At 39.1% G+C, this 24193-nt stretch overlaps 1 protein-coding gene across 2 annotated transcripts in view; it reads left to right on the top strand.

The window, feature by feature from the left end:
- Window positions 1-24193, top strand: part of LOC105496567 (midasin AAA ATPase 1) — a 186540-nt gene that overhangs the window by 97176 nt on the left and 65171 nt on the right. For both annotated transcript variants that reach the window (XM_071096725.1, XM_071096726.1), the window contains exons 35-52: window positions 1065-1262; window positions 2831-3039; window positions 3989-4111; window positions 6485-6682; window positions 8255-8362; window positions 8727-8915; window positions 11958-12047; window positions 12153-12416; window positions 12561-12822; window positions 14371-14530; window positions 15399-15515; window positions 16425-16633; window positions 17570-17718; window positions 18065-18276; window positions 18595-18815; window positions 20056-20169; window positions 22201-22333; window positions 23351-23466. In XM_071096725.1, coding sequence (XP_070952826.1) covers window positions 1065-1262; window positions 2831-3039; window positions 3989-4111; window positions 6485-6682; window positions 8255-8362; window positions 8727-8915; window positions 11958-12047; window positions 12153-12416; window positions 12561-12822; window positions 14371-14530; window positions 15399-15515; window positions 16425-16633; window positions 17570-17718; window positions 18065-18276; window positions 18595-18815; window positions 20056-20169; window positions 22201-22333; window positions 23351-23466 — 3072 coding nt within the window. The remainder of the gene's footprint in view (window positions 1-1064; window positions 1263-2830; window positions 3040-3988; window positions 4112-6484; window positions 6683-8254; window positions 8363-8726; window positions 8916-11957; window positions 12048-12152; window positions 12417-12560; window positions 12823-14370; window positions 14531-15398; window positions 15516-16424; window positions 16634-17569; window positions 17719-18064; window positions 18277-18594; window positions 18816-20055; window positions 20170-22200; window positions 22334-23350; window positions 23467-24193) is intronic.

The raw sequence follows: 24193 nt of genomic DNA on the forward strand, positions 1-24193 counted from the left end.
GGGCATGTAAAAGAAAGTGGAGAGGAAGGGGAAGGGGTGTTTATAATGAGTTAGAAAGTTAGTTTTTTTTTTTAAATAAGGAAAGGAATGTGAGCTGGTGTTGATAGCGCCTGGTATTGTGGTGTGCCTGGGCCTTTAACAAAGGCAAAAAGGAGAAAAAGGAAAAGGTGGGGTTACTATGAATTAAAGAATAAAAGATCAGATTATTTGAAGAGAAACTGAATATGCCGGTTTGTTACATAAGTATACATAAGTATAAGGATACATATGTATACATAAGTTGATATATATCAACATGTCATCTAGGTTTTAAGCTCCTCATGCATTAGGTATCTGTCCTAATGCTCTCCCTCCCCTTGCCCCCCATCCCCTGACAGGCCCCCGTGTGTGATGTTCGCCTCCCTGTGTCCATGTGTTCTCATTGTTCAACTCCCACTTATGAGTGAGAACATGTGGTGTTTGATTTTCTGTTCCTGTGTTAGTTTTTTGAGGATGATGGTTTCCAGCCTCATCTATGACCTTGTAAAGGACATGAACCCATTCTTTTTTATGACTGCGTAGTATTCCATGCTGTATATATGCCACATTTTCTTTATCCTATCTATCATTGATGGGCATTCGGATTGGTTCCAAGTCTTTGCTATTGTGAATAGAAGCACTGGCCAGTTTTTAACGTGCGCAGTCATTTTTTGATAATGGGCCTGAATATTTTAAGTTTATTTTAATGTCATAAAAATCACTATGTTCTGGTTTTTCAGCCATGAAGATTTGAAATATAAATCAAAATGGTTACTAGTGCCGTATTAGGTACTGTATCTAGGCTGATTTATCATTGAGTGTCTAGAGTGTTTTACTGAATGATCTGCTGCTTAATTGATAATCCATAGATTGTGGAGGATGGGTGTTAGACTTCTTTCTTAGAACTGCTTATACTAGAAATCACATTTAGGCTGCAGTTTTGCTGAGGCCTCTTTTTTCCAGGAACCTGTGCCAGAGCTCCTGCTGAATGGTGGTGAAGCTTGGTGTTGTCCTATTGCTTCATGGAGTGATCCTCTGTCTTTTAGGGGTAACTTCCTCTGGGTTTGGTACAGCCCTTTTGGCACGAAAAGAATGTCTGAAATTTCTAATCAAGAGGCTTGCCAAGATTGTACGACTTACAGAATATCAGAAAAATGAATTGAAGATTTATGACAGAATGAAGGCCAAAGAATTCACTGGAATAGATAACCTTTGGGGAATTCATCCATTTTTTATACCAAGGGGTAAGAATGATTTTTAAAAAACCAATTTTCCTTTTCTATAGATCATAGATACTTGGCTTTTATTGTGACTTAGTTTTAATGTGTAATACTCATGATTATGTTTGCACTAACTGAGTTAGATTCTGACTTGGGAATAACCATAATTGTGGGAATGGTTCAAAATATATAACTGGCATGTAAAAATAGAGGGAAATAGAGACTTCAATCTATAAATAGATTTATACAGTGCTTATTTTTTTATTAGTTAGTTCCCACATTAGGAACTTTCCTGTAGTAGAGCTCTAAACTTTGCTAAGGTTGAGAATAAACTTTTAAGTGGCTTGCAAAGACCTGTTTAGCCTATAATGTATCTTAGCTGTAGAACCTCATCATCTTTTACAGAAACAGGTTTTGTGAACCTTTGAAGGCTGGTAATGTGTCATTCCTGATCCAGTCCCTGGCATCTGACATTTGGCCTCATAGTCATAGGCACTCAGAAAATTTCTGATAAGTGAATGATTAAATAGGAAATGCAGTAGTCTAGGAGATAGTGGGTTTGTGTTCTAATTCTTCCTCTCTATCTAGGTTGCCTCTACCAAAGATTTAAATGAGGCAGTTAGATTAGCTACTTCTAAGGTGCTCCTATTTTTTCAGGATGTTGTTTCCATAGCAGGGTCTTCTGTTTCTTGTCCCACTGTCTTCTCTACATTAATAATTGATGAATGCCTGAAATATATGGAGTTGCAGTGGCAATTTACTAGGGTTTCAGTGGTGAACATAACCAGTCCAGATTCCATTGCCCTTTCCCCTCTCCTCAGAGTTCCATCTCTCCTTAGCAGTATTCCCTCTTCATCCCTAATGGGCTGTATTATCTAACCATCAAATCCCTTCTCTAAGCCGCCATCATAGGATTCAGTGCTCCTGTGTAGGAGATATATGCTAGTGGCCTAGAACTGGGGTGGTAAGGGTAAGGTGATAAATGTTTTCCTAGCCTCACTCTCTTTAAACTGGTGTACAAAAACAACAACAACGACGAAAACAAAACAAAAATTTCTTTCAAGAGAAAGTGGCACAAATGTTAACTCTTGCAAGACCATTATTAGTCCTGCATATCAGTTAACTTACGAGTTAAGGACGTAGTCTGAATTGTTTTGGTGGCCAAAAACATTGGATGAAATTGATTATGTGGAACCATGTGGCCCATACGCCTAGCTTACACTTGGTTTTTAGGAAAGTAACTATGAAGGTAAATTGTACAAGTACATATAGAGATTCAGGGTGTAGGTTGTGAAAGGAGAGGTGTGCGTTTGCAATTAGACTTATGTACCTATGTACATGTATGTGTATAGGAGATGGAGAGATCTGTGTAGTAGGCACAGTTAGAGAAAACATGCTATTGGCTGTTCCTTTAAAGCATTTTATGGATCTAAAAGTGGGGAAATATTGAAATAGGGATTGAGCATTTTCACTGCAAATGGTACTTCACTAACTGATAGCCCATGTGGTAGAATTTTAAAATCTTGAGTTGATGTGTACATATGATTTGGTGGTGTCCCGCTTGTAAGTGGCTTTGCTTTTCTCCACTTAAGGACCTGTCCTACACAGGAATAATATTGCAGACTATGCACTCAGTGCAGGGACCACTGCTATGAATGCACAGAGGCTCTTAAGAGCTACCAAACTGAAGAAACCCATTCTCCTGGAGGGTTCCCCTGGTGTTGGCAAGACAAGTTTGGTGGGAGCATTAGCGAAGGCTTCAGGAAATACCCTTGTTAGAATCAACTTGTCAGAGCAAACGGTAAGCTCGGTCATCCTACAGCTGATGGAGATAGCTATAGATAGTAATGTCTGTGTCAATTTATAGTTTCCTAATCAGAAATGGTTACATTATCAGTATCCTCAAATATTTCTTTTCTTTTTCTTTGTTTTTTTGAGACAGAATCTCGTTCTGTTGCCCAGGCTGGAGTGCAGTGGCACAGTTCTCCTGCCTTACTCTCCCGAATTGCTGGGATTACAGGTGTCCGCCACCACACCTGGCTAATTTTTGTATTTTTAGTAGAGACCATGTTGGCTAGGCTGGTCTCAAACTCCTTATGTCAAATGATCCACCTGCCTTGGCCTCCCAAAGTGTTGGGATTACAGGCATAAGCCATGGCGCCCGGCCTGTATCCTCAGATATTTCATATCATAGTAAAAACCACAGCAACATGACCTTCCAAACTAAATCTTCTTTGGATTTGTTCATTGCTGACACCTATAATATTAATTCTCTCTGGATGCTTTATTCTAATTCTCTTTTGAGAGAGAATTATCCACTTTGGTATTTATTGTAATGTAACCCCACTTAATTTTTTGCTTAAATTTTTTTAAAAAAGTAGTAGAAATAAAATGACTTAACAATCTAAGGAAATATGGTACAGATGACAAATTGAGACTCCTTTGGAATGGAGTTTTGCTTTCTTTTCTTTTTAAGCCCGTCAATTAAATTCCAACTACAGCCAGTGTTGAGAACTGTTAATCTAGAGCACCAGGTCAAATTGATTAATATATGGAGCATGTTGGGAAAGTTCTTGGGGCATGTTTGGGCTCCTGGTAAAGAGGGCTGGGATTGGTTAGTTCTGTCTTGGGTGTAGAAAGGAAGAGTAGTGATGCCAGCCCAAAGTGGTTATCATTTCAGATTTAGGGGTTAGAATCTAGTTGATTTTTAAAGTAATATTGGCTTTTCTCCATTTCTTCCCCTTTCAAAGGACATCACAGACCTGTTTGGAGCAGATCTCCCTGTTGAAGGTGGCAAGGGAGGAGAGTTTGCCTGGCGTGATGGCCCCTTACTGGCAGCTTTGAAGGCAGGCCATTGGGTGGTGTTGGATGAGGTGAGGAGCCTGTTTGTCATGCTCAAGATGGTGATCATGTGTGTGAGGAGTAGTTATCCTTTCACAGCTCCATTTCACAATCCATTTCTCAGTGGAAGATCCTGCTGATGGCTTTTCTCTAATGAAAAGATCCTCTGTAGTTTCCTTTAAGAATAAGGAAGGTCAGTTGGCAGAGTACACAAAAAGGGGCTCCTGTACATAAAACCTACAAACTCTCCCACTGGTTAAAGTTATCCTTCAGAGGAAAACTGCATCGTCGCTAGTTTAGTCTCCGACAGGCTTGCTGTTTTTGCATTTATTTTAGAGGCATTTTACAAGTAGTGTCAACCACTTCATGTTTTATTAGTGCACCAGAGAGACTAAGAAAAGACATACAAAATGACCTACCAAAATGAGGAAACGATCAGTTATATGTGCATATTAGGTAAATTATCAGAAGAAAGAGCAGAGCATGAGACATGATAAATACTGAATCTCTGACAGCTAGAGATATGGAGCTGGGTCAGTTTGGGGTATACAATATTCAGGAAAAGGCTAGAAGTATTTGTGGGAGCTGAAATGATTAGAGTGATGTACATGTCACAGGTGAGACTTTGGACACAGGTTGCAACAGGTCCCCCAGGCTCAGATTCCTGGGTCCAGTCATCAGAGAGGGTGCTGCAGGACTTCTGTCTGCTGAGCTGCTTTCTGCCTTTTATTCTTGGGATAACAAGGAAGGGGAATTTTTTTCCTTTTTTCAGATTTTTTTTAAACAAGTTGTCTGATAGAATATATATTAGCCAGGAAAAGAGAAAGCCTAGTTTTAAAGCTGAAGGCTACTGACCATACTTAGTATTTAGTGGAATTGCGTATTTAGTGGAATTGCATTCAGGGACTGCAAGACATTCTAGATTTATAAACACACTTAACAGCGGCCTTCTGTTTGGGAATATACAGAGCTGTTTGTGCTTTGTGGTGCATATGTAAACATGACACTTGAAATTCTAATATAGTATGCTCTGATTTTTGTCCATTTGCATTTTATTAACTTGTATTTTCCCAATCTCCTTTTTCTGTGTTACCAACAAACCACACATGCTTTCCATCCCTGAGCTCTGAACTGCTCATCTGAAGACCTACATTCAGCTCTTTTCATCCTGGCCCAAGAGCCGCTTGTAATTGTTCTTGTTTACAAAATTGGTGGAAATCAGCTGTATTGACTCCTTTTATATCCTGACTTTGAAACCCGTTGGATATTTTGTTCAGTGTTTGAGATGGGAAAGTATTTAAAAAGTTAGCAAACCTTATCTGTTCTCTACAATTAGTGTTACACATCTTTTTCTTTTTCTTTTCTTTTTTTTTTTAGGCAGAGTCTCGGTGTGCCGCTCAGGCTGGTGTGCGGTGGTGGGTTCTCGGCTCACTGTAACCTCCTCCCAGGTTCACGTGAATCGTGAATCTCCTGCCTCAGCCACTTGAGTAACTGGGATTACAGGCATGCGCCACAATGCCTAAGTTTTGTATTTTTAGTAGAGACAGGGTTTTGCCATGTTGGCCCGGCTGGTCTTGAACTCCTGGCCTTAAGTGATCCACCTGCCTTGGCCTTCTAAAGTGCTGGGATTACAAGCGTGAGCCACCATGCCTGGCTAATTTCTGTTACACATCTTAAAAACTCAGATTGTGAAAATGAAATATCTGTGTATTGGCAAGGTTTTCTGCAAGTTATTACTTACAGAGTAGGTTAATATAGGTACGTATAATTGATACAGTTTAACTTTTGAGAAGATTTTTAACTTTAAAATTTAATTTGAGCATTTATTCAGTTTAAACATTATTAATGTGTGTGTGTGTGTGTGTGTGTATCTATGTAAATTACCAGCCAAAATCTCTTTAATGTACATGGGAAATAAAGAATAATAGAATTGGACCAGGTACAGTGGCTCATGCCTGTAATTCTAACATTGGGAAACAAAGGATGGAGAATTACTTGAGCCCAGGAGTTTGAGACCATCCTGGACAACATAGCGTGACCTTGGCTCTACCAAAAAAAAAAAAAGAATTAACTAGGTGTGGTGGTGCACACCTTGGCCACAGCTATGCAGCAGGCAGAGGTGGAGGATCTCTTGAGCCCTGGAGGTGGAGGTTGCAGTGAGCTGTGATTGTGCCACTGCACTCCAACCTGGGTGACAGAGTGAAATCCTGTCTCAAAAACAAAATAATAGAATGAAGACAAACCAACTCATAACTCAGCCTAAAATATAGAAGGTTATCAATATTGTTTGAAATTCCCTTTCTGAAGATAACTCTAGCTTTTTTTGCTTCATATCATTTCCCTGCTTTTTGTTTCAGTTGTACAACATATTTGAGACAAATATATGTACTTTCTTCTTTAAATAGCTTAACCTGGCTTCTCAGTCTGTATTGGAAGGACTCAATGCTTGTTTTGACCACCGAGGAGAAATCTATGTACCTGAGTTAGGAATGAGCTTTCAAGTGCAGCATGAAAAGACGAAGATTTTTGGGTGTCAGAATCCCTTTAGACAAGGAGGTGGGAGAAAAGGCTTGCCCAGGTCTTTCCTTAACAGATTCACTCAGGTAAGATTTGTTGTTGCCATAGAGACCAAACATAGACTGTGAGGGGATAAGACTACTATTATGAAGCCTTTAAGGATGTTCACTGTGAGAATTAGAGAGGATCAGCTTAACGATCCTCTTTCTTGTCCTTATATGATCAATATGAATGTGACTGATTCCCATCATTGCTTCTGTCCTTCATCTTTTGCCCCGGAAGACGATGTGTTATCAGCTGGAAGAAAGTAAGGTCCCCAGCCTCTTCAGGATTCTGTTACTGCACTCTGGGATGAAGTCCAATCTTGGACCTTTTCAGTTGTGCCTCTGATCTATTGAAATATATAAGAAAAATTTTTACTGAAATAATGCATTTTAACTAAAGAAAAGTAAGAAGGAACAGAAAACTACCATGGAGAATAAAAATCCACTATTCCCCATTCAGTCATTATTAGCATTTTGGTATCTTATGCCTTTATTCTTACTTGCAGAGGGTTACCTGTGTATGTGTATGCTTACTTGTTTTAACATAAGTTTTTCAGAGTTTGGCCAATCCAGAGGTTTGGAAATGCCTCTAGATTTCTTTAGTGTCACTGTCCCTTATGATTAAGAATTGGCTGAGTGTCTTTTAGGAATGTTTTATTGGCTGGGTGTGGTGGCTTATGCCTGTAATCCCAGCACTTTGGGAGGCCAAGGCAGGTGGATCACCTGAGGTCAAGAGTTTGAGACCAGCCTGGCCAATATAGCAAAACCCCGTCTCCATTAAAAATACAAAAATTAGCTGGGTGTGGTGGCAGGTGCCTGTAATCCTAGCTACACGGGAGGCTGAGGCAGCAGAATCGCTTGAACCTGGGAGATGGAGGTTGCAGTGAGCTGAGATCGTGCCATTGTACTCCAGCCTTGGCAACAGAACGAGACTGCATCTCAAAAAAGGAAGAATGTTTTATTGAGAAAACTTTCAAACATATGGAAAAGTTTGATGACTTTTATAGTGAATACTCATATCTACCACCCAGATTTAAAAGCATTTTACATTATACATAGGAAATTTTTAATAACATCTATCTTTTTTTTTTTTTTTGAGATGGAGTCTTGCTCTGTCTCCCAGGCTGGAGTGCAGTGGCGTGATCTCTGCTCGCTGTAGTCTCCTCCTCCCAGGAACAAGCTATTCTCCTGCCTCAGCCTCCTGAGTAGCTGAGACCACAGGCGCATGCCACTGTGCCCAGCTAATTTTTGTATTTTTAGTGAAGACAGGATTTCATTGTTCTAGTTGGGATGGTCTCGATCTCTTGACCTCATGATCCGCCTGCCTTGGCCTCCCAAAGTGCTGGGACTACAGGTGTGAGCCACCACACTGGGCCTCTTTTTTTCTTTAATTCACTAGAATAGACCTTAAAAGCAAAACCTCTACTGTGCTGTATTTAGAAGATTTTGTGATTCTTTATTCTCAAAACACAAAAAAGAAATTTCTATAACTGAAAATTATCTTTCTCATGTATTGTTACTCGGTGTTAAAGATTTTACATAATAAGACATGGAGTTATTTCTAGTGTTAAAGAGAAACAGAGGCATTTCTTCATGTTATTTTTGGATTTCTAGGTCTTCGTTGATCCTCTTACAGTAATTGACATGGAATTCATTGCCAGTACTTTGTTTCCAGCCATTGAGAAAAATATTGTTAAGAAAATGGTTGCTTTCAATAACCAAGTAAGTACCTACCTGTATTGGTTTCTTTTTTTTCTGACTGTATTTGAACAAGCGTTTTTTCAACATAGGGTTCTACCAAATTATCAGGATCTCTAACTAAAATTACTTTGAATTCTACAGGTTTCTAGTGGAAGGCACACTACATAGTGGAGGCATCCAGTAATTCATTTCTGTATTGTGACTACCAGTGTTAATGCTTAGAGGATATGCCAGGCATTTGGAAGTCTTGAGAAAGAGGCATCTGAATCAAGCCTGTTAATTTTTGTTTCAGATTATGTATGCTTTTGTAGTACATTCCTAGTGCTTAATGCAGTGCCTAGTAGCAAGCAGGGCATGTTTCCCAATCAGGATGTTTTCTTTCTAGATTGATCATGAAGTGACTGTTGAGAAGAAGTGGGGGCAAAAAGGAGGACCCTGGGAATTCAACCTCCGGGATCTTTTCCGCTGGTGTCAGTTGATGCTGGTTGACCAGTCCCCTGGGTGTTATGATCCTGGTCAGCATGTGTTTTTGGTCTATGGTGAAAGAATGAGAACCGAAGAAGACAAAAAAAAGGTGAGTTTCACAGTTGGTATTTGTATTTCTTTCCATCTGAAAGTTGATTTCCTGTGGGTGAGAAAGGACATACTCACACTAATAGCAAGCCTTTTTTTTTTTTTTTGAGACTGAGTTTCACTCTTGTTGCCCAGGCTGGAGTGCAATGGTGCAATCTTGGCTTGCTGCAACTTTGCCTCCCAGGTTCGAGTGATCCTCCTGCCTTAGCCTCCCAAGTAGCTGGGATTACAGGCATGAGCCACCAGGTCCAGCTAATTTTTTTATATTTAGTAGAAACGGGGTTTCATCATGTTGGTCAGGCAGGTCTCTACTCCTGAACTCGGGTGATCCACCCGCCTCAGCCTCCCAAAGTGCTGGGATTACAGGCGTGAGCCGCCACGCCCAGCTAGCAAGCCTGTTAAAGCTGCTTCAAAATTTAAAAGTTAAAAGAACAGACTAAACGTTCTCCTACCTTGGAGTCTCACTATATAGAGTAGCTTGCTTTAGAGGACATAATTTGCTTATCTATCCAAATCCCCATGATCACAAACCTTAAAGCAATATTGCCCTCCAGTAATAAAGAACTAAGTCTTCATCATCTTTACAAGCACCAAGGTGAGAAGCAGGAGGAGGCAGACAGGCGATACTCAGTAGAAGAGGAAGGTTTTCTGTTTTGTTTTGTTTTTAAATAAATGTCAAATTACAAAGCATTTTATCTAGAAAGTGTAATCATGTGAAGGGAGAATATTCTGCGTTTAAGTGGAAATAAAAATAAAAATACCTGTTTGTAAAACTAGAATTCCCACTGTAAGGAATTGTAATAATGTGTGCATTTTAGTTTATGGTATTTAAAATTCTGTCTCGCTGAATGCGCACAATAGCTGTAGGCAGGAGGTGCTGTCGTGGCATCTTACAGGTGAAGATCCAAGGCTGAAAGTTATGGAGTGTCACAGGTAGCAGAGCTAGCTTTCCAGTTTAGGCCCTCTCCAGTTTGTCTGCTGTTTCCTTCTAGTAAACTTCACTGTTTGAAAATAAAGGAATAGATACATAGATGCCTGTACTAGAAGCGGTAACCTCCTTGTTGAAATGTGAAGATGTGGCTGGCCCACAGCACACATGACTTTCACAGCCCTTTCATTCTGCTACCCATTCTGTTTGTTCTTATTTTTTTGAGGCAGGGTCTCACTTTGTTGTCTAGGCTGGAATGCAGTGGCACAATGCCGGCTCAATGGAGCCTAGACCTCCTAGGCTCAAGGGATCCTTCCACCCCAGCCCACTGATAAGCTGGGACTATAGGCACATGCCACCATGGCCTGGCTAGTTTGTTTTTACTTTTAATAGAGATGTGGTCTTGCCGTGTTATCCAGGCTGGTCTCATACTCCTGGGCTCAAGCAATCTTGCTGCCTCAGTCTCCCAAAGTGCTGTGATTACAAGTGGAGTGAGCCACTGTTCCCAGCCACCCAGATCTTCTTTAGTGTGGTATTCAGAAACTAATTACACATAACTCATTTATCATATGTAGGTGACTTTCAATCATTCGATTAGGAGAAAGTCTTAGTAGTTTTTAATAGCTTTATTGATATATAATTCACATAATCAGCTAGTATTTTAATTTCTTCATCCACTTATTATAGTATATTATGACCAAAACATGTGCCAGTTGTTGAATGAATGATTCGTCAGGTGCTGGGTCACTGTGGTATGTGGAAGTTTTCCATCACTCTTCCGATTCACGGTTATTGTAATGGACCTTATAGGTGTTTTCTAGCGGGGGAGACAAGGTCAAGAAAAATAATATCATAGAAGGATAAAGTCTGTAAAAGCTAGAAGAGTCCAGTTGAATTGAATTTTGATTTTATAAAGCTAAACTGAAAAGCTAGATTGGGAATTTTTTTTGAGACAGAGTCTTGGTCTGTCACCCAGGCTAGAGTACAATGGCGTGATCTTGGCTCACTGTAACCTCGATTCAAGTGATTCTCCTACCTCAGCCTCCCCAGTAGCAATATTTGTAATTTTAATCCTCTTGTAGAACATCAGGGGTTGGAGGTTATATGCTTTAGTGTGGAACATGAGGTCATATATCACCTGGACTCATAGGTAGGTGACAGGAACACTTTCCTATGCTGCTTTTAGTCTCACAGTCCATTGTTTGACACTGATTATTATTTTATCTATATTATTTTTATTTTCTAACTTCATTGCAGTATTCAATTATATGAGTATTGATGCTTTTTAGAAATACTATTTTGTATGCTTTTTTTTTCTGGCTCTAATTTTCCCTACTTTTATGGGCTAAATTAAGGTTTTTTATATACCTCTATCCCCCTCCACCATTACTCTTAGATTTTTTAGAGATCCAAAATCAAAGAGAGTTAACGGAACATTTTCTAATAGCATTACTGCTAACGAAAGGATAACAATGTAAATAATTGGTTAGAGGAATAAATTTGGTTTTCGTATCTACATAAATGTTTGGAGGTATAACATGTTTTTGGAGGCTGACTAGCTTAGATTTAAAATTGATCACTAACCATGGGCAAATTCTATAACTCTTGTGAGTGCTGTTATCTATATAAAATGGACATGATAACTATTTTGCATGGGTATAAAGATCAGAAATAATCTACCAAAGTACTTAATACAGTATTTGGTACATAGGAGATGGTTATTGAGTGGTCGTTTTTCTTTATAATCTTTGTATTACCGTTCTATCTTCTTTTTAGGTAGTATCTTCAATGATGAAAGCAAACAGGTCTTTTTTGTCTCTAGATTTCGATATTACAGCGTCCATGGCTTCAGTTTAATTTATGGTGCATTCTCACTGGAATCTCAGATAGTTTGGAATATGACTGCTATGTTCTCAATCTCAAATTTACTTTCATTCCAAAGAATTAAATAAATGCATTCGATCCTTTTTATAAGAGAAAATTCAAAAGGATAAGGGAATTGTGGCCAGTGTTTTTAGAATGGTGACTCTTATCACTGTGCTTGTTTTCTAGCAAGTTTGCCTAAGAATTAGGTGGAGTGATTTGTGTTTTTATTGCATTGTATTCTTCCTTTAGGTCATTGCTGTATTCAAGGATGTGTTTGGTTCAAATTCCAACCCATACATGGGAACCAGACTATTTCGTATCACTCCCTATGATGTTCAGGTAAGGAGACTAGAATAATCCTTTATCCTTTGACTTTTTTTTAGTGGTTTCTTCTGCTCCCACTACCAGGCACGCTTATGAAATCTCACTGGCATGTCTTTTCAGTTGGGCTACTCGGTCCTTTCCCGTGGGAGCTGTGTTCCTCACCCGTCCCGCCATCCCCTGTTGCTCCTGCACCAGTCATTCCAGCCCCTGGAGTCAATCATGAAGTGTGTGCAAATGAGCTGGATGGTCATCCTGGTCGGACCAGCCTCTGTGGGCAAGACCAGCCTGGTCCAGCTTCTGGCACACCTTACTGGCCACACATTAAAGATCATGGCTATGAACAGTGCAATGGATACTACTGAGCTGCTGGGTGGATTTGAGCAGGTAACCAGTCTGCCTTCATATTTTTTGGCAAAGCGTAATAAACCCCGTGATCTGACTGAGGGTGTTCTGAGTTGGTGGTGACCAACTCTGACCATAGGGTATTCTCTGACCCTATGATGAGTTCGTGTCCTCTGGAAATTACAGGTTGATCTTATACGACCTTGGAGGCAGCTGCTAGAGAAGGTGGAGGCTACTGTAAGGGCACTGTTAAGGGATAGCCTCCTTATCAGTGCTGATGATGCAGAAGTAGTGCTGCGAGCCTGGAGTCATTTCCTTCTGACATACAAGCCTAAGTGTCTTGGAGAAGGTGGTAAAGCTATCACGATGGAGATTGTCAACAAACTGGAAGCAGTGTTATTGCTTATGCAGCGACTCAACAATAAAATCAACTCATACTCGAAGGCAGGTATGTATATTTGGATCTCTGTATCAGGCATTTATCATTGCTTCTATTGTGTCCATTTACACGTAACAGATTTACAAACGTTTTGTATTAATTTAATACTTATTAACGATCAGAACTTGTGGGAAAGTTTGGCCCAGAAAGTAAAATGAAGCTGAGGTAAAGTATTCAGAATAGTTGATCATGAAAAATCAAATTGGAAAAAAAATTGGTTACCATGCTTTGTGGTTTATTTTGTGTGTAATCACCTATAATGATAAAACAGCATGTAAAACTTTTATTGTTATTGGCTATTTTTTTACTCATAATTTCTCAGGAAATAGAGCATTTTAAACTGAAGAATAGGAGTCTGAATTCATAGGATGTGTTTATTCATTTGTGTGGAGATGGAGGAAATACATCATTCTGTATGCCATTCAATTAACATGGAAACTTCTCTGATTTTGTCGTGCCACTTTCAGAGTGGTGGTGAGCATGCTCTTAGGGAGGATTCAACCTAAAGGCCCATAGGTTGTGTCTGTCACTATGCTTGTCTTTATTTCCAAAGCCTGCTTGTAACTGATTACAAAGTGTTGATTCCTTATGGCTGAAGAAATCAGACATCCCACTTCTAGGCCAGCAAACGTTTATCTGTGGCAGTGGGCCACTCATTTACTTCCTTCATTGTTGATCCGTCATTTCTCACTTTAAGCCTGCCATTTGAACTTGAAATCCTTTACTCATTCACTCTAATCATAAAAGATATGTGATGGAGTCATGTGTCATGTATTTTTAAATGGGTATTGTAAAACTCATTATTGAGTTAAGAATTTCTGTTGTAAACACTATACTGAATATATGTACTTTTAATCACCGTGACAACACTGCATTATAGGAAGGATTATCTACATCTAATAGATGAGGATGTGAGTGTTCATGTGAGTGTAGGCAAGTAGAAGTTACTTGCCTACAGTTTTACAGTTAGCAAGTGGTTGGGCTATGGTATATTAAGTCTAAACCTTGTTACTCCCTCATCTTTCGAAGTAGAAATCCAATGTGTATTACCTTGTGATATGAAAAATAGTCATAAAACAGTTTCTAACCAAAAAGATCATTTGACAATTTTCCAGGGAAGGGCTATATAAACTATAAAGCATTTGTCTAGTAATTACCAGTTATTACTATAATCATATGATATGCTCATTATAAAGGAAACGCAGTTTGCACTGTGTGAAGTTATAGCACTTTCATTTAGTATAAATGCACTGATAGGTGGGAAACATCCTCCTTTTGCCATTTGAGAAACCATAATACAGAAAAATCATTTGCCACCTCTATCACCCTATAGTCAATCCTGATTGGCTATTAATACAGAGAACCATTAAGAAGTATTTTCTGTCTTAAACTTAACTTTCTTATCTGTGTATAAACAGAAGCAAAACATTCTTCTATTTATTCTATTATGAAATCTTAAAAACCTCGGCTAGAAGTATCAAGCTTCCTTTTCATAAACTTAATTCTTGGTTTGAAGTTAAGTGCTGTGGATGGTGATTCTTCCCTGTGATATTTCAGAGTTTGCCAAACTTGTTGAAGAGTTCCGAAGCTTTGGTGTGAAGCTTACACAGTCAGCCAGTGGCCGTAGCCATGGCACATTTGAATGGGTTGACAGCATGTTGGTTCAGGCCCTAAAGTCTGGAGACTGGCTTCTGATGGACAATGTTAACTTCTGCAAGTAAGAACCTTACGCCTAATCATCAGTGGTCCAGCTTGAAATTTGGGATATGCTTGTCAAAGTAGAAACCCAGATAGAAGTGCTGGTATTTTGAAGCTACTATTTTTATTAATTATGTAGGCACCCTCAGCCATAGTCTGTAGACTTCTCCCTATGGTGAACAGTTGTAGTTTGTCATCAGATAGCTGTAAGATTTCAGCTCTGTATGATAATTTTGAGCTGAACCAAAGGCTAACAAAATTGGATTACTTCTGGCAATGTCCTTTGAGTTAGGCCTTTTAATATCAGAAGTCTTTTGTTAGGGTTTCTTCAGTGCAGTGTTTTCTAATGCAGGGTCTGACATAGGGCAGGCATTTATTAAATGGCCATCAGTGACACAGCGATTCAACCACGTATCATTCTTGATCTTACAGTAAGGCAAAGGACAAGTGTGAAACTATTGTACATATACAGTTAACATAGAAGCTACTACAAGTTAGATGATGGCTATTTCTTCATGGAGCATTTATCTGAATGTTACAAATTGAAATCCAGCCACCTTAAATGGATTTGATAATGTGGAGGGAAGGGGGGCAGGAAAGGAAAAAGTGAAAAGGTTGTAGTGCAAGGAACTTATCATTATCTTTAATTTCATTTATTCAAAAATATCTTATGTTTTACTGTGTATAAGGCCCTGGGGTATGTGCCTAGGGAAGTGAGAAGGGAAATCAATGGGGAATCTACTTTGGAGAGATCACTATTGTATCTGGGTGAGTGATTGTGCCAAAAGGAAATGTGAGTCAAAAGCATTTGGAGCCCCGTGCATGGAAGGAAAGAAGAGTCAATGCAGCATGTTAACCTATCCACCATCTGAATTCTGTCTCTGCAGCCCATCAGTGTTGGATCGTTTGAATGCTTTGCTTGAACCTGGAGGTGTCCTCACTATTAGTGAGAGAGGAATGATAGATGGATCCACTCCCACGATAACACCAAATCCCAATTTCAGGTATTTATATCTCTTATATTTCTGCCTCAGAATCTAATAGCCTCAGTAGCAGAGGTAGATGTTCAGTAGGACTTGCTTCTATATTTTATTTATAAACTGAATCATGGGGAAGTTCACCCATTTATTAATTCACTTAACAAATGCTTACTGAGGCTTTACTATTTGCCAGGCACTGCTGGGCTGTGGGAACATAGCATAAACAAGAGGAGCAAGGTCCTTGCCTTGCATTGGTGACAAAGGTGGGAAGCAGAGATACCAGTCACAATCCTTTTGCAGTAATTTAGGCAACACATCACAGTGGCTTAGATGAGGGTGGTCCGATGAGTTGATTTGCTGACGGACATGTGGGTTGAGAAAAGAAGAATCAAGGATGACACCTATGTTTTTGGCTTGAGTAACTGGGTAAATGGGGTTGACATTCATTGAGAAAGGGTTGCCATTCATTGATAAAGGAGCAGGTTTAATTTGGGGAGGGTCTACAGGGAATCAGCTGTTTACTTTCAGACATAAATGAGAAGTGTCAGATAACTAGATGAAGATGTTGATGGGCATTCAATATATGAAGCCAGTTGTTTCAGGAGACTACACTTGCTTCCTGTTCTGCCGTCTATAGGTTGAGTTAAAATAATGAATTAGTACAGCCTACTTTGGGGAATATCTGAAGGTTAAATTTTTAGAGTTCTCAATACTAAAGGTACACTGGATATATATCATACACAGTTCCTTAGGAAAGTAGTTTTAGAGAAAATCTTTTGCTATATTGATGCATACTGGAAATAAAAGATCCTTGATGTGAATTCTTTGACAATGAGCCACGTAGGATTTGCCCTCACTGACTTATGCTGAGCTACACCTTTGGTTGCACTGGGATTTAAAATAGTTTTTTTCTTTGAATTGCTATTTTTCTAGACTTTTCCTCTCGATGGATCCTGTTCATGGAGATATATCCCGAGCTATGAGGAATCGTGGACTCGAAATCTACATTTCAGGGGAAGGGGATGTGAGCACCCCAGACAACCTGGATTTGAAAGTTCTGCTGCACAGCCTTGGATTGGTGGGGAACAGTGTATGTGACATCCTCTTGGCTCTACACACACAGACCCGGAGCACTGTTATAGGTGAGGTGCTTGACTTTTGGGCCTTTGCAGAGTTTTAGTCTTCAAGAAATTTATGTTATTCCATTGGACTGCTAGTCAAAGATTTCTTACATTTAATGTATACAGAAATTATCAGGAAAACTTGTTAAAAATGTGGATTTCTAGACACCCCAAGAGGTTGGGTTTAGCAGGGCAGGGCGAGGCACAGAAATCAGTATCTGAAAGACGCTTCCTATGTCATTCTGATGCGAGTAAGCAGAGGCTAACCCTTGAGTAATTCTGCTTTACGCACTGAGGTTTATGAAGTTTGCCCATCATTCCTCCAGGGTCATCAACAGCCTCTTGAAGTTGGAATAAAGAGGAAACTGAGTTATTTAAAGCAGACAGGTGTTACTTTTTCTAAATATTCAATTACACAAAAAGGAGCGAGATAATAAATAGAGTATTGCTTGTTGGTTAACTACTCTGTGTTAGGTACCATGCAGATTGTTTATTTAATCTTTACATTAGTTCTGCAAGGCATATGTTTTCATTTTCGAGAAAAGACTCAGAGTTTGAGTAATTTATCAGTTAATAATAACAGCTGGAATTTGCAAACAGGTCTGTTGGATTTCAAATCACATGGTCTTTTATGAGGTTACACTCAACTTGCCACCTTCATTGTGTGTCAGCATTAGATTAAGGATATATGTGACCAGGCTTTATCACATCTATAAATGAGTCCTCCATAATAAACTGCAAACAGCCAGAGAGAAACAGGGGAGATAGGAATACAAAGGTTCCTACAGGTCCATTGTGCCCTGGGGGGCTCTAGAGTCTACTTAGATTAGAAGGTTTTGTAAAGTAAGTATTTGGGTGGGGCTGAGTGGAAGGAGGTTTGATAGAAGGACAGAATTTATCCATTTTCATTGGAGATTTTAAAGACTATTGTTTATAGATGGCATTTTTTTTTAATAGGTTCTCCAACATCTTCTGTATCAACTCTAATCCGGACAGCCATACTAATTGTCCAGTACCTGCAGCGAGGGCTGAGTTTAGACAGAGCCTTTTCTGAAGCATGCTGGGAAGTATATGTCTGTTCCCAGCATTCACCAGCAAACCGGAAGGTACTATGAAGTATTGCAGAATGTTTCTAAGTTGTAATTCAGTACAAGGAAATTTTAAAGGTGGCAACCCAGTGACCTGAGAGTGTTGACCACCACAGTTTGCTTTAATAGAGATCTGGTATCCAGGTACTTCTCTGGAAAATAGCTTGACTATAAATATTCCTTTTTTTTTTTTTTTGAAACTTACATGTCATCAGGAAAAGTAGAATTTAACTTGTGTTTTTCATTGAAGAGTATATTACAGGTTGTTGTGAGGTAGTCACATGGAGTATTATTACTTAGCTGTTTTTTGGCGAATATCACTTTTATGTTGGTACCACTGTATTGTGTTTTTGTCTCCTGCCAGCTTGTACAGGCTTTACTGGAGAAACATGTTTCTTCTCTGCGAGCACATGAAACCTGGGGAGACTCCATTCTTGGCATGGGACTGTGGCCAGATTCTGTGCCCTCAGCTCTCTTTGCTACTGAAGATTCTCACCTGTCCACAGTCCGAAGTGATGGACAGATCTTAGCATATTGTCTCAACAGGATGAGCATGAAAACCAGCAGCTGGACAAGGTCAGTGGAGCCTTCAGCTTGTGTCTCTGGTTTCTTGGCTGGTTTTTGTTTTTGCTGGAAATGGTCAGGACACAATATATTTAACTGGAGCATTCTGTGACCATTTATTATGCAGCTGTCATAGTTTTATTGTTCATTGTGATATCGCTCACTATTTATTATTTATTAGGTATGTTTTACCTTTCTTCCTCTGTGGGAGACTCACCTTTTCTCTCTTACCTTTGATCCAATATTTGTGAAAGGGGTTTTCTCAGTTATTTGGAATGTGAAATAAAAGGTTATTCTAGTACTGAGTTTGTTCATTTAAATGAATTTCAGGAGTCAGCCTCTTACCTTGCAAGACTTAGAGAAAATTATGCAGTCCTCCAGCCCTGAGAACCTGAAATTCAATGCAGTCGAAGTGAATACTTACTGGATCGATGAACCAGATGTTTTGGCCATGGCTGTTAAATTGCTCATAGAAAGAGCAACCAACCAGGATTGGATGCTCAGAGTTAAATGGCTTTATCATTTAGCCAAGAATATACCGCAGGGACTTGGTGAGTAGAACAGCTTAATTTGTCCAGTGATGTGATTTATATACATTTATGCTATTTAAGTGCCTCAGCAGCTGTGTTAATCTGTGACTACACTGTTAAAATTACAGTTGGGAGATCTCCTAGGAAGAAATTTGTGGCCTAGCATTACTGTTGAGGAGCAAGTCTGCCTATAGATGTGTCACAAGATAAACTTTTGTTTCCATGTTATCCTTAGCATTTCAGGACATATTCACCTTCCTAACAAATTCAAAAGGAAAGCATACTGTATTATTTTACTTTTTAGTTTTGAACATCTGCTTTTTGTGCTGTACTGCTGCTGCAGAACCATTCTATCTGGGAAAGGTATTAGTTTTGATAAATGCATTTCTTCTAAAAGTATATAAGATTCTAATCTTATTTTAGTTCCAGTGCTCCATGTTGTCCCACTTGGAGTTGTCCCTTGGTATCTGTGGGGGATTGATACAAGGACTCTCCCTCCCCCACCCACCCAGGGACACCAACATACATGGACGCTAAGGCCCCCTATATGAAATGGGATAGTATTTTCATATACCCTACACACATCCCCCTGTATGCATTAAATCATCTCTGGATTACTTATAATACCTAATACAATGTAAATGCTATGTAAATAGTTGTAGTATGTTGTTTCAAAATTTATATTATTTTTGTTGTATTTTTATTTTTTGTTTTTTTTTTTTAATTTTTGAATATTTTTGATCTGTAGTTGGTTGAATTCCACAGATGTGGAACCCTCAGATATGGAGAGCTACCTGTACTTTCTTTGTAGTTCTTTCATTTTAAGAGAGGACAAAGCAACAATAACAACATTGCTTGAATTGTAAAGTACGGAACATGGAATTTGTTGGTGGAGATTAAGTAATTGAGTTTACATGAGCCTTTCTACTTCATGAGAATTTGTCGATAAACCAATGGATATTTATAATATTTTGTAACACATGTGGTCATCTGTCTAAATATGTGTAGAGAATTTTTATAAATATTTTTGTCTCTGTTGTCCTATATGATAGCCACTAGCCAGCCACAGAGAGCGACTAAAATGTAAATGTAGATTTAAAAAAATCAAAAATCCAGTCCTTTAGTTGCACTGGCCACATTTCAAGTCCTCATATATAACTAGTGGTTATTTATGCAGCTGTAGAACATTTTCATCACTGCAGAATGTTCAGTTGGATAGCACTGCCTTAGAGTCTAACACTGGTTTCTCCTTCCTCCACAGAGTCCATACAGATTCATTTGGAAGCCAGTGCTGCATCTCTCAGGAATTTTTACTCACATTCCCTCTCAGGTGCAGTCAGTAATGTTTTCAAAATATTACAACCAAATACGACAGGTATGCGCTTTTGATTTCTAGCTCTCAGCACTGTTTTGGAAACTTATCTTTTGAGTTTATGGGGAAAAGAGGTCTCAACATAACAGTAGTTTTTAGAAGACTCATGATATGCAGAAGCAAATTTTCCCTCTTTTTTTTTTTTTTTTTGAAACTACCTTTTTCCCCACCCCCCAATGGGACAGGGTCTCACTAAGTTGCCCTGGCCTCCAATGATCGTCTTGCTTTGGCCTCCCAAAGTGCTGGGACTAGAGGCTTGAGCCACCATGCCTGGCCTGAAACTATCCATTTATCTCCCAGCTTCTGAAGGAGGCTGATGATACGCCATGGAGTGAAAAGAATCTAGGAGTTGGAACACTGGGCCGTGGTACCAACTCTGCCACAAACTGGCTTGGTAGATTTTTGGCTCATCATTTACTGTTTCTGCCTGTGTTTAGAAACTAGGGGAATTAAGCTCTTATTTCTCTGAGGTCCCTTCCACCCTTAACTTTGTGTTGTCTATCAGTATTGTTAGTAGGAAGAGTTTCAAACCATGAGATATTTGACTTAAAGGAAAGTTAAACAGGGTCGTTTAATTTAAGAAAATATAAAACTTTAATGATAGATGCGGTGGCTTGTACCTGTGGTCCAGCTACTTGGGAAGTTGAGATAGGAGGATTGCTTAAGTCCAGGAGTTTGAGGCTGCAGTGAGCTGTGATAGTGCCACTGACTGCATTCTAGCCTGGGCAACAGAGCCAGACTGTGTCTCTGAGAAAGCTTTGATGACAAAGTTATAAAACCATAGTGATGACAGAAATAGACATCTAAGATATCTGATCAAAGGAAGTATTCAAGATTTATCTTTTTAAAATAACGAGTGAGAGAATAAACATTTCCTAGAACAGTGTAATATTAACTTGATTGACACAAGCATTAATTAGGAAAATGGGCATTTTTACAACACCAGATTTAAAATTTTCTACCTCCATCTTCATTTGATGATGATCAAAATATACCACTGGCCATTTGGTTTAGAAAAAAATATACATGATGCTTTTGTGTTAAATAATTCCTTTATGTGCACTAAAGATCATGGAGTGAATGGGAAGAAATCAAACAATAGAGAAAAATATTTTGCTAGTCAAGTTGTGGCTGAACTAAGTCATGGCTTTCCACTATGAGAGGATTGTAACTTTTACAAACACAGTTCTACAGTAGCAGTTTTCATTTTCAGCAGGCATCACTTGTCTGTTGGAACACATTAACTCTAACTGTCCTTTTCTGTTTTGTAAGCTTTTTATCTTACTGAGCGTTGGAATGTGGGTTCCCTCCTTAATGTTACCTGCTGTTCACAGTATGTTCTGGGTAGTCTGGGTAGTCTACTATATGGTGGATGCTTTTAAAACTTAAAGTGCTCCACTGAACCGTCCTGACAGCCACCTTCAACTTAATATTACCCTTTTTGTGTCTTGCCTCCCTTCCTTGGGTTTTCACAACTTCTGGAGAGTGTCAGTCTCCTCCTGCTGCTTCACAGAAGTTGTGTCAGATGTGAGCCAGAGGATTGTGGGGCAGCAGCAGCCACAGCAGCAGGCACACTCTGATTATAGAGAAATTGTTTTTAAGTTTTAAAAAATTGCCTTGTTTTCTTAATGAAAACAGGTGTATTCTTTCATTTTCTGCCATGTACGTAATTTTTTTTTTAAGCTAATGGTGACCGCTGTGTAATTTAGCCCGTGGATTAGTGTGATATCAGGAAGTGAATTCATTGGTTGGAATGTTGTGTTCTAGTAGGGATTACCTTTATATCCTGCATTGGGATGAACTTTCAGTACATACAGATACTTTGCATTTGGAAAAGAAAGAGTGTAAAAGCTATTAAACCCTGCTGTTCTAGTATTATGGGATGAAACTCATGGTGTTTACTGGTTCAACCTCTTCCCCATCAGGATTCAATGTGCTCAAAGTAAAGCAATAAAAATATTCAACTGAAACTTCCCAGGCAAGGAATTTACCTCCAATATTTCCGATTTTTGTTTTGTTCTGTTTTTAAACTAGATGAATTTGTGATCCCTCTGGACCCCCGATGGAATATGCAGGCTCTGGACATGATTAGAAATTTGATGGACTTTGACCCACAAACGGACCAGCCTGACCAGCTCTTTGCCCTTTTAGAATCAGCTGCAAACAAGTAAGTGAAACCTGCTGCTCTGGGCACTGTTTGCCTCACTGGCTTCTCAGATTATACCTTTCCTAAGAATCTGTCAAATAGCTTATGTGTGTTGAATTTTGTGAACCTGAGAAGTTGTGGGGTGTTGGACATGATTGCCTTTATCGTATGATAATCATATTTCTACTGTTTTCTGTTTTTGTTTTGCTTTTGAGATAGGGTCTAGCTCTGTCACTGAGGCTGGAGTGCAGTGGCATAATCTTGGATCACTGCAACTTCTGCCTCCTGGGCTTAAGCCATCCTCCCACCTCAGCCTCCCAAGTAGCTGGGACTACAGGTACACATCACCACCACACCTGGCTAATTTTTGTACTTTTTTGTAGAGACAAGGTTTTGCCATGTTGCCCAGACTGGTCTTCTGAGCTCAAGTGATCCACCTGCCTCATTCTCCCAAAGTGCCGGGATTATAGGTGTGAGCCACTGTGCCCAGCCTGGTTTTTGTTTAATTCCTAGCAGCTCCTCCCATTTTCACCTACTTGTTTTTACTTGTCTCTTCCTCAGCCATCTCTCTGTCCACATCATTTCCTGTCCTCAAATGTTGGAGACATAATAACACCTCCATACTTATGTACACACTCACATATGAATTTACGTAATTTTCAAAGTGAATCCACAAGTATAGTGTGTACCTCAGAGGTTGCCTTGCAAGCTACCAGCCCCTACTCCGCTACTCCCCCAACTCCTCCATTTCTACCATGGCCACTTTGAAGAGTTCACAGTGCAGTTTGTCAGATCGTGGCAGACCAAGGCCTGGCAGTCTGCCTAGACCCAACTTTCTCCATCCATCGATTTTCTTTCCTTTCACCTTAGTAGTTGCCACTTTCATCTCCCATCTCTTTAGTCCAAGATTTGCAGATGCAGGAGAGGAATGGCAGGGTGAAGGACCCTGATGTTCCAAGTGTGCCAGCAAATAGAGGATATGATTGAAAATGTTATTAACCGATAACTATTTGTTATGTTTTTTGAATCTCATTCTAGGACAATCATATATCTTGATCGGGAAAAACGGGTTTTTACTGAAGCAAATTTGGTTTCTGTTGGTAGCAAAAAGCTAAGAGATAGTGTTTTGAGAATGTCCTTTGAATTCCATCAAGGTAAGAACCTTTTGTGTTCTCTAATTAAGTATCTTATTGCATAATGTTGCTGAAGTTGAGGCATATTCAGCAGCTGCTGTTGTTTACTGGTTCCTTTTAATCTGTTGACCTGATTTTAAACATGTCCCCTTACTCAATAGTAATGGCTAACATTTACTCAGCACTTACTTTGTGCCAGGTGCTTAGCTAAATGCTTTTTATGTGTCCTTGATCTCATTTACTTTTTATAGCCACCTGTGATATACGTCCCCATGTTATTAGTGAGGACAGGGAGACTTGGAGATGCTCAAGGTCACATCTTTAGCAAGTAACAGAGCCACTTGAAAACTAGGTCTGTCGGCTGAAAAAGTGCATATTCATAAGCATTTATTATAGAAGGGAGCATTTCTCCCATCTTTATTTTTTGTTAATTGAAAAGATAGTTGTGCTTGTTGGAAAAAATTGAAACTATTAAAGTATAAAAATTGAAAAAGTTGATATTTACATCAGCTAGTGTTAGTAATAGTTTCATTTATATTTTCTCATATCTATTGGTGTTAACTATGCATCTAAAGATAAGTACTTAGTTTTCATTTTATACTTAAATACTTGTATAAAATATACATTTTTTTCTTTATAATCTGCATTTTTCAGTGAGACATTATTTACATCTGTAGGTATACATGCCTCATTTGCCAAGTTTAATAATACAGATTGAACATCCCTAATATGAAAATTTTGAAATCTG

The sequence above is a fragment of the Macaca nemestrina genome, chromosome 5 (assembly GCF_043159975.1).
Source record: "Macaca nemestrina isolate mMacNem1 chromosome 5, mMacNem.hap1, whole genome shotgun sequence".
Taxonomy (NCBI): domain Eukaryota; kingdom Metazoa; phylum Chordata; class Mammalia; order Primates; family Cercopithecidae; genus Macaca; species Macaca nemestrina.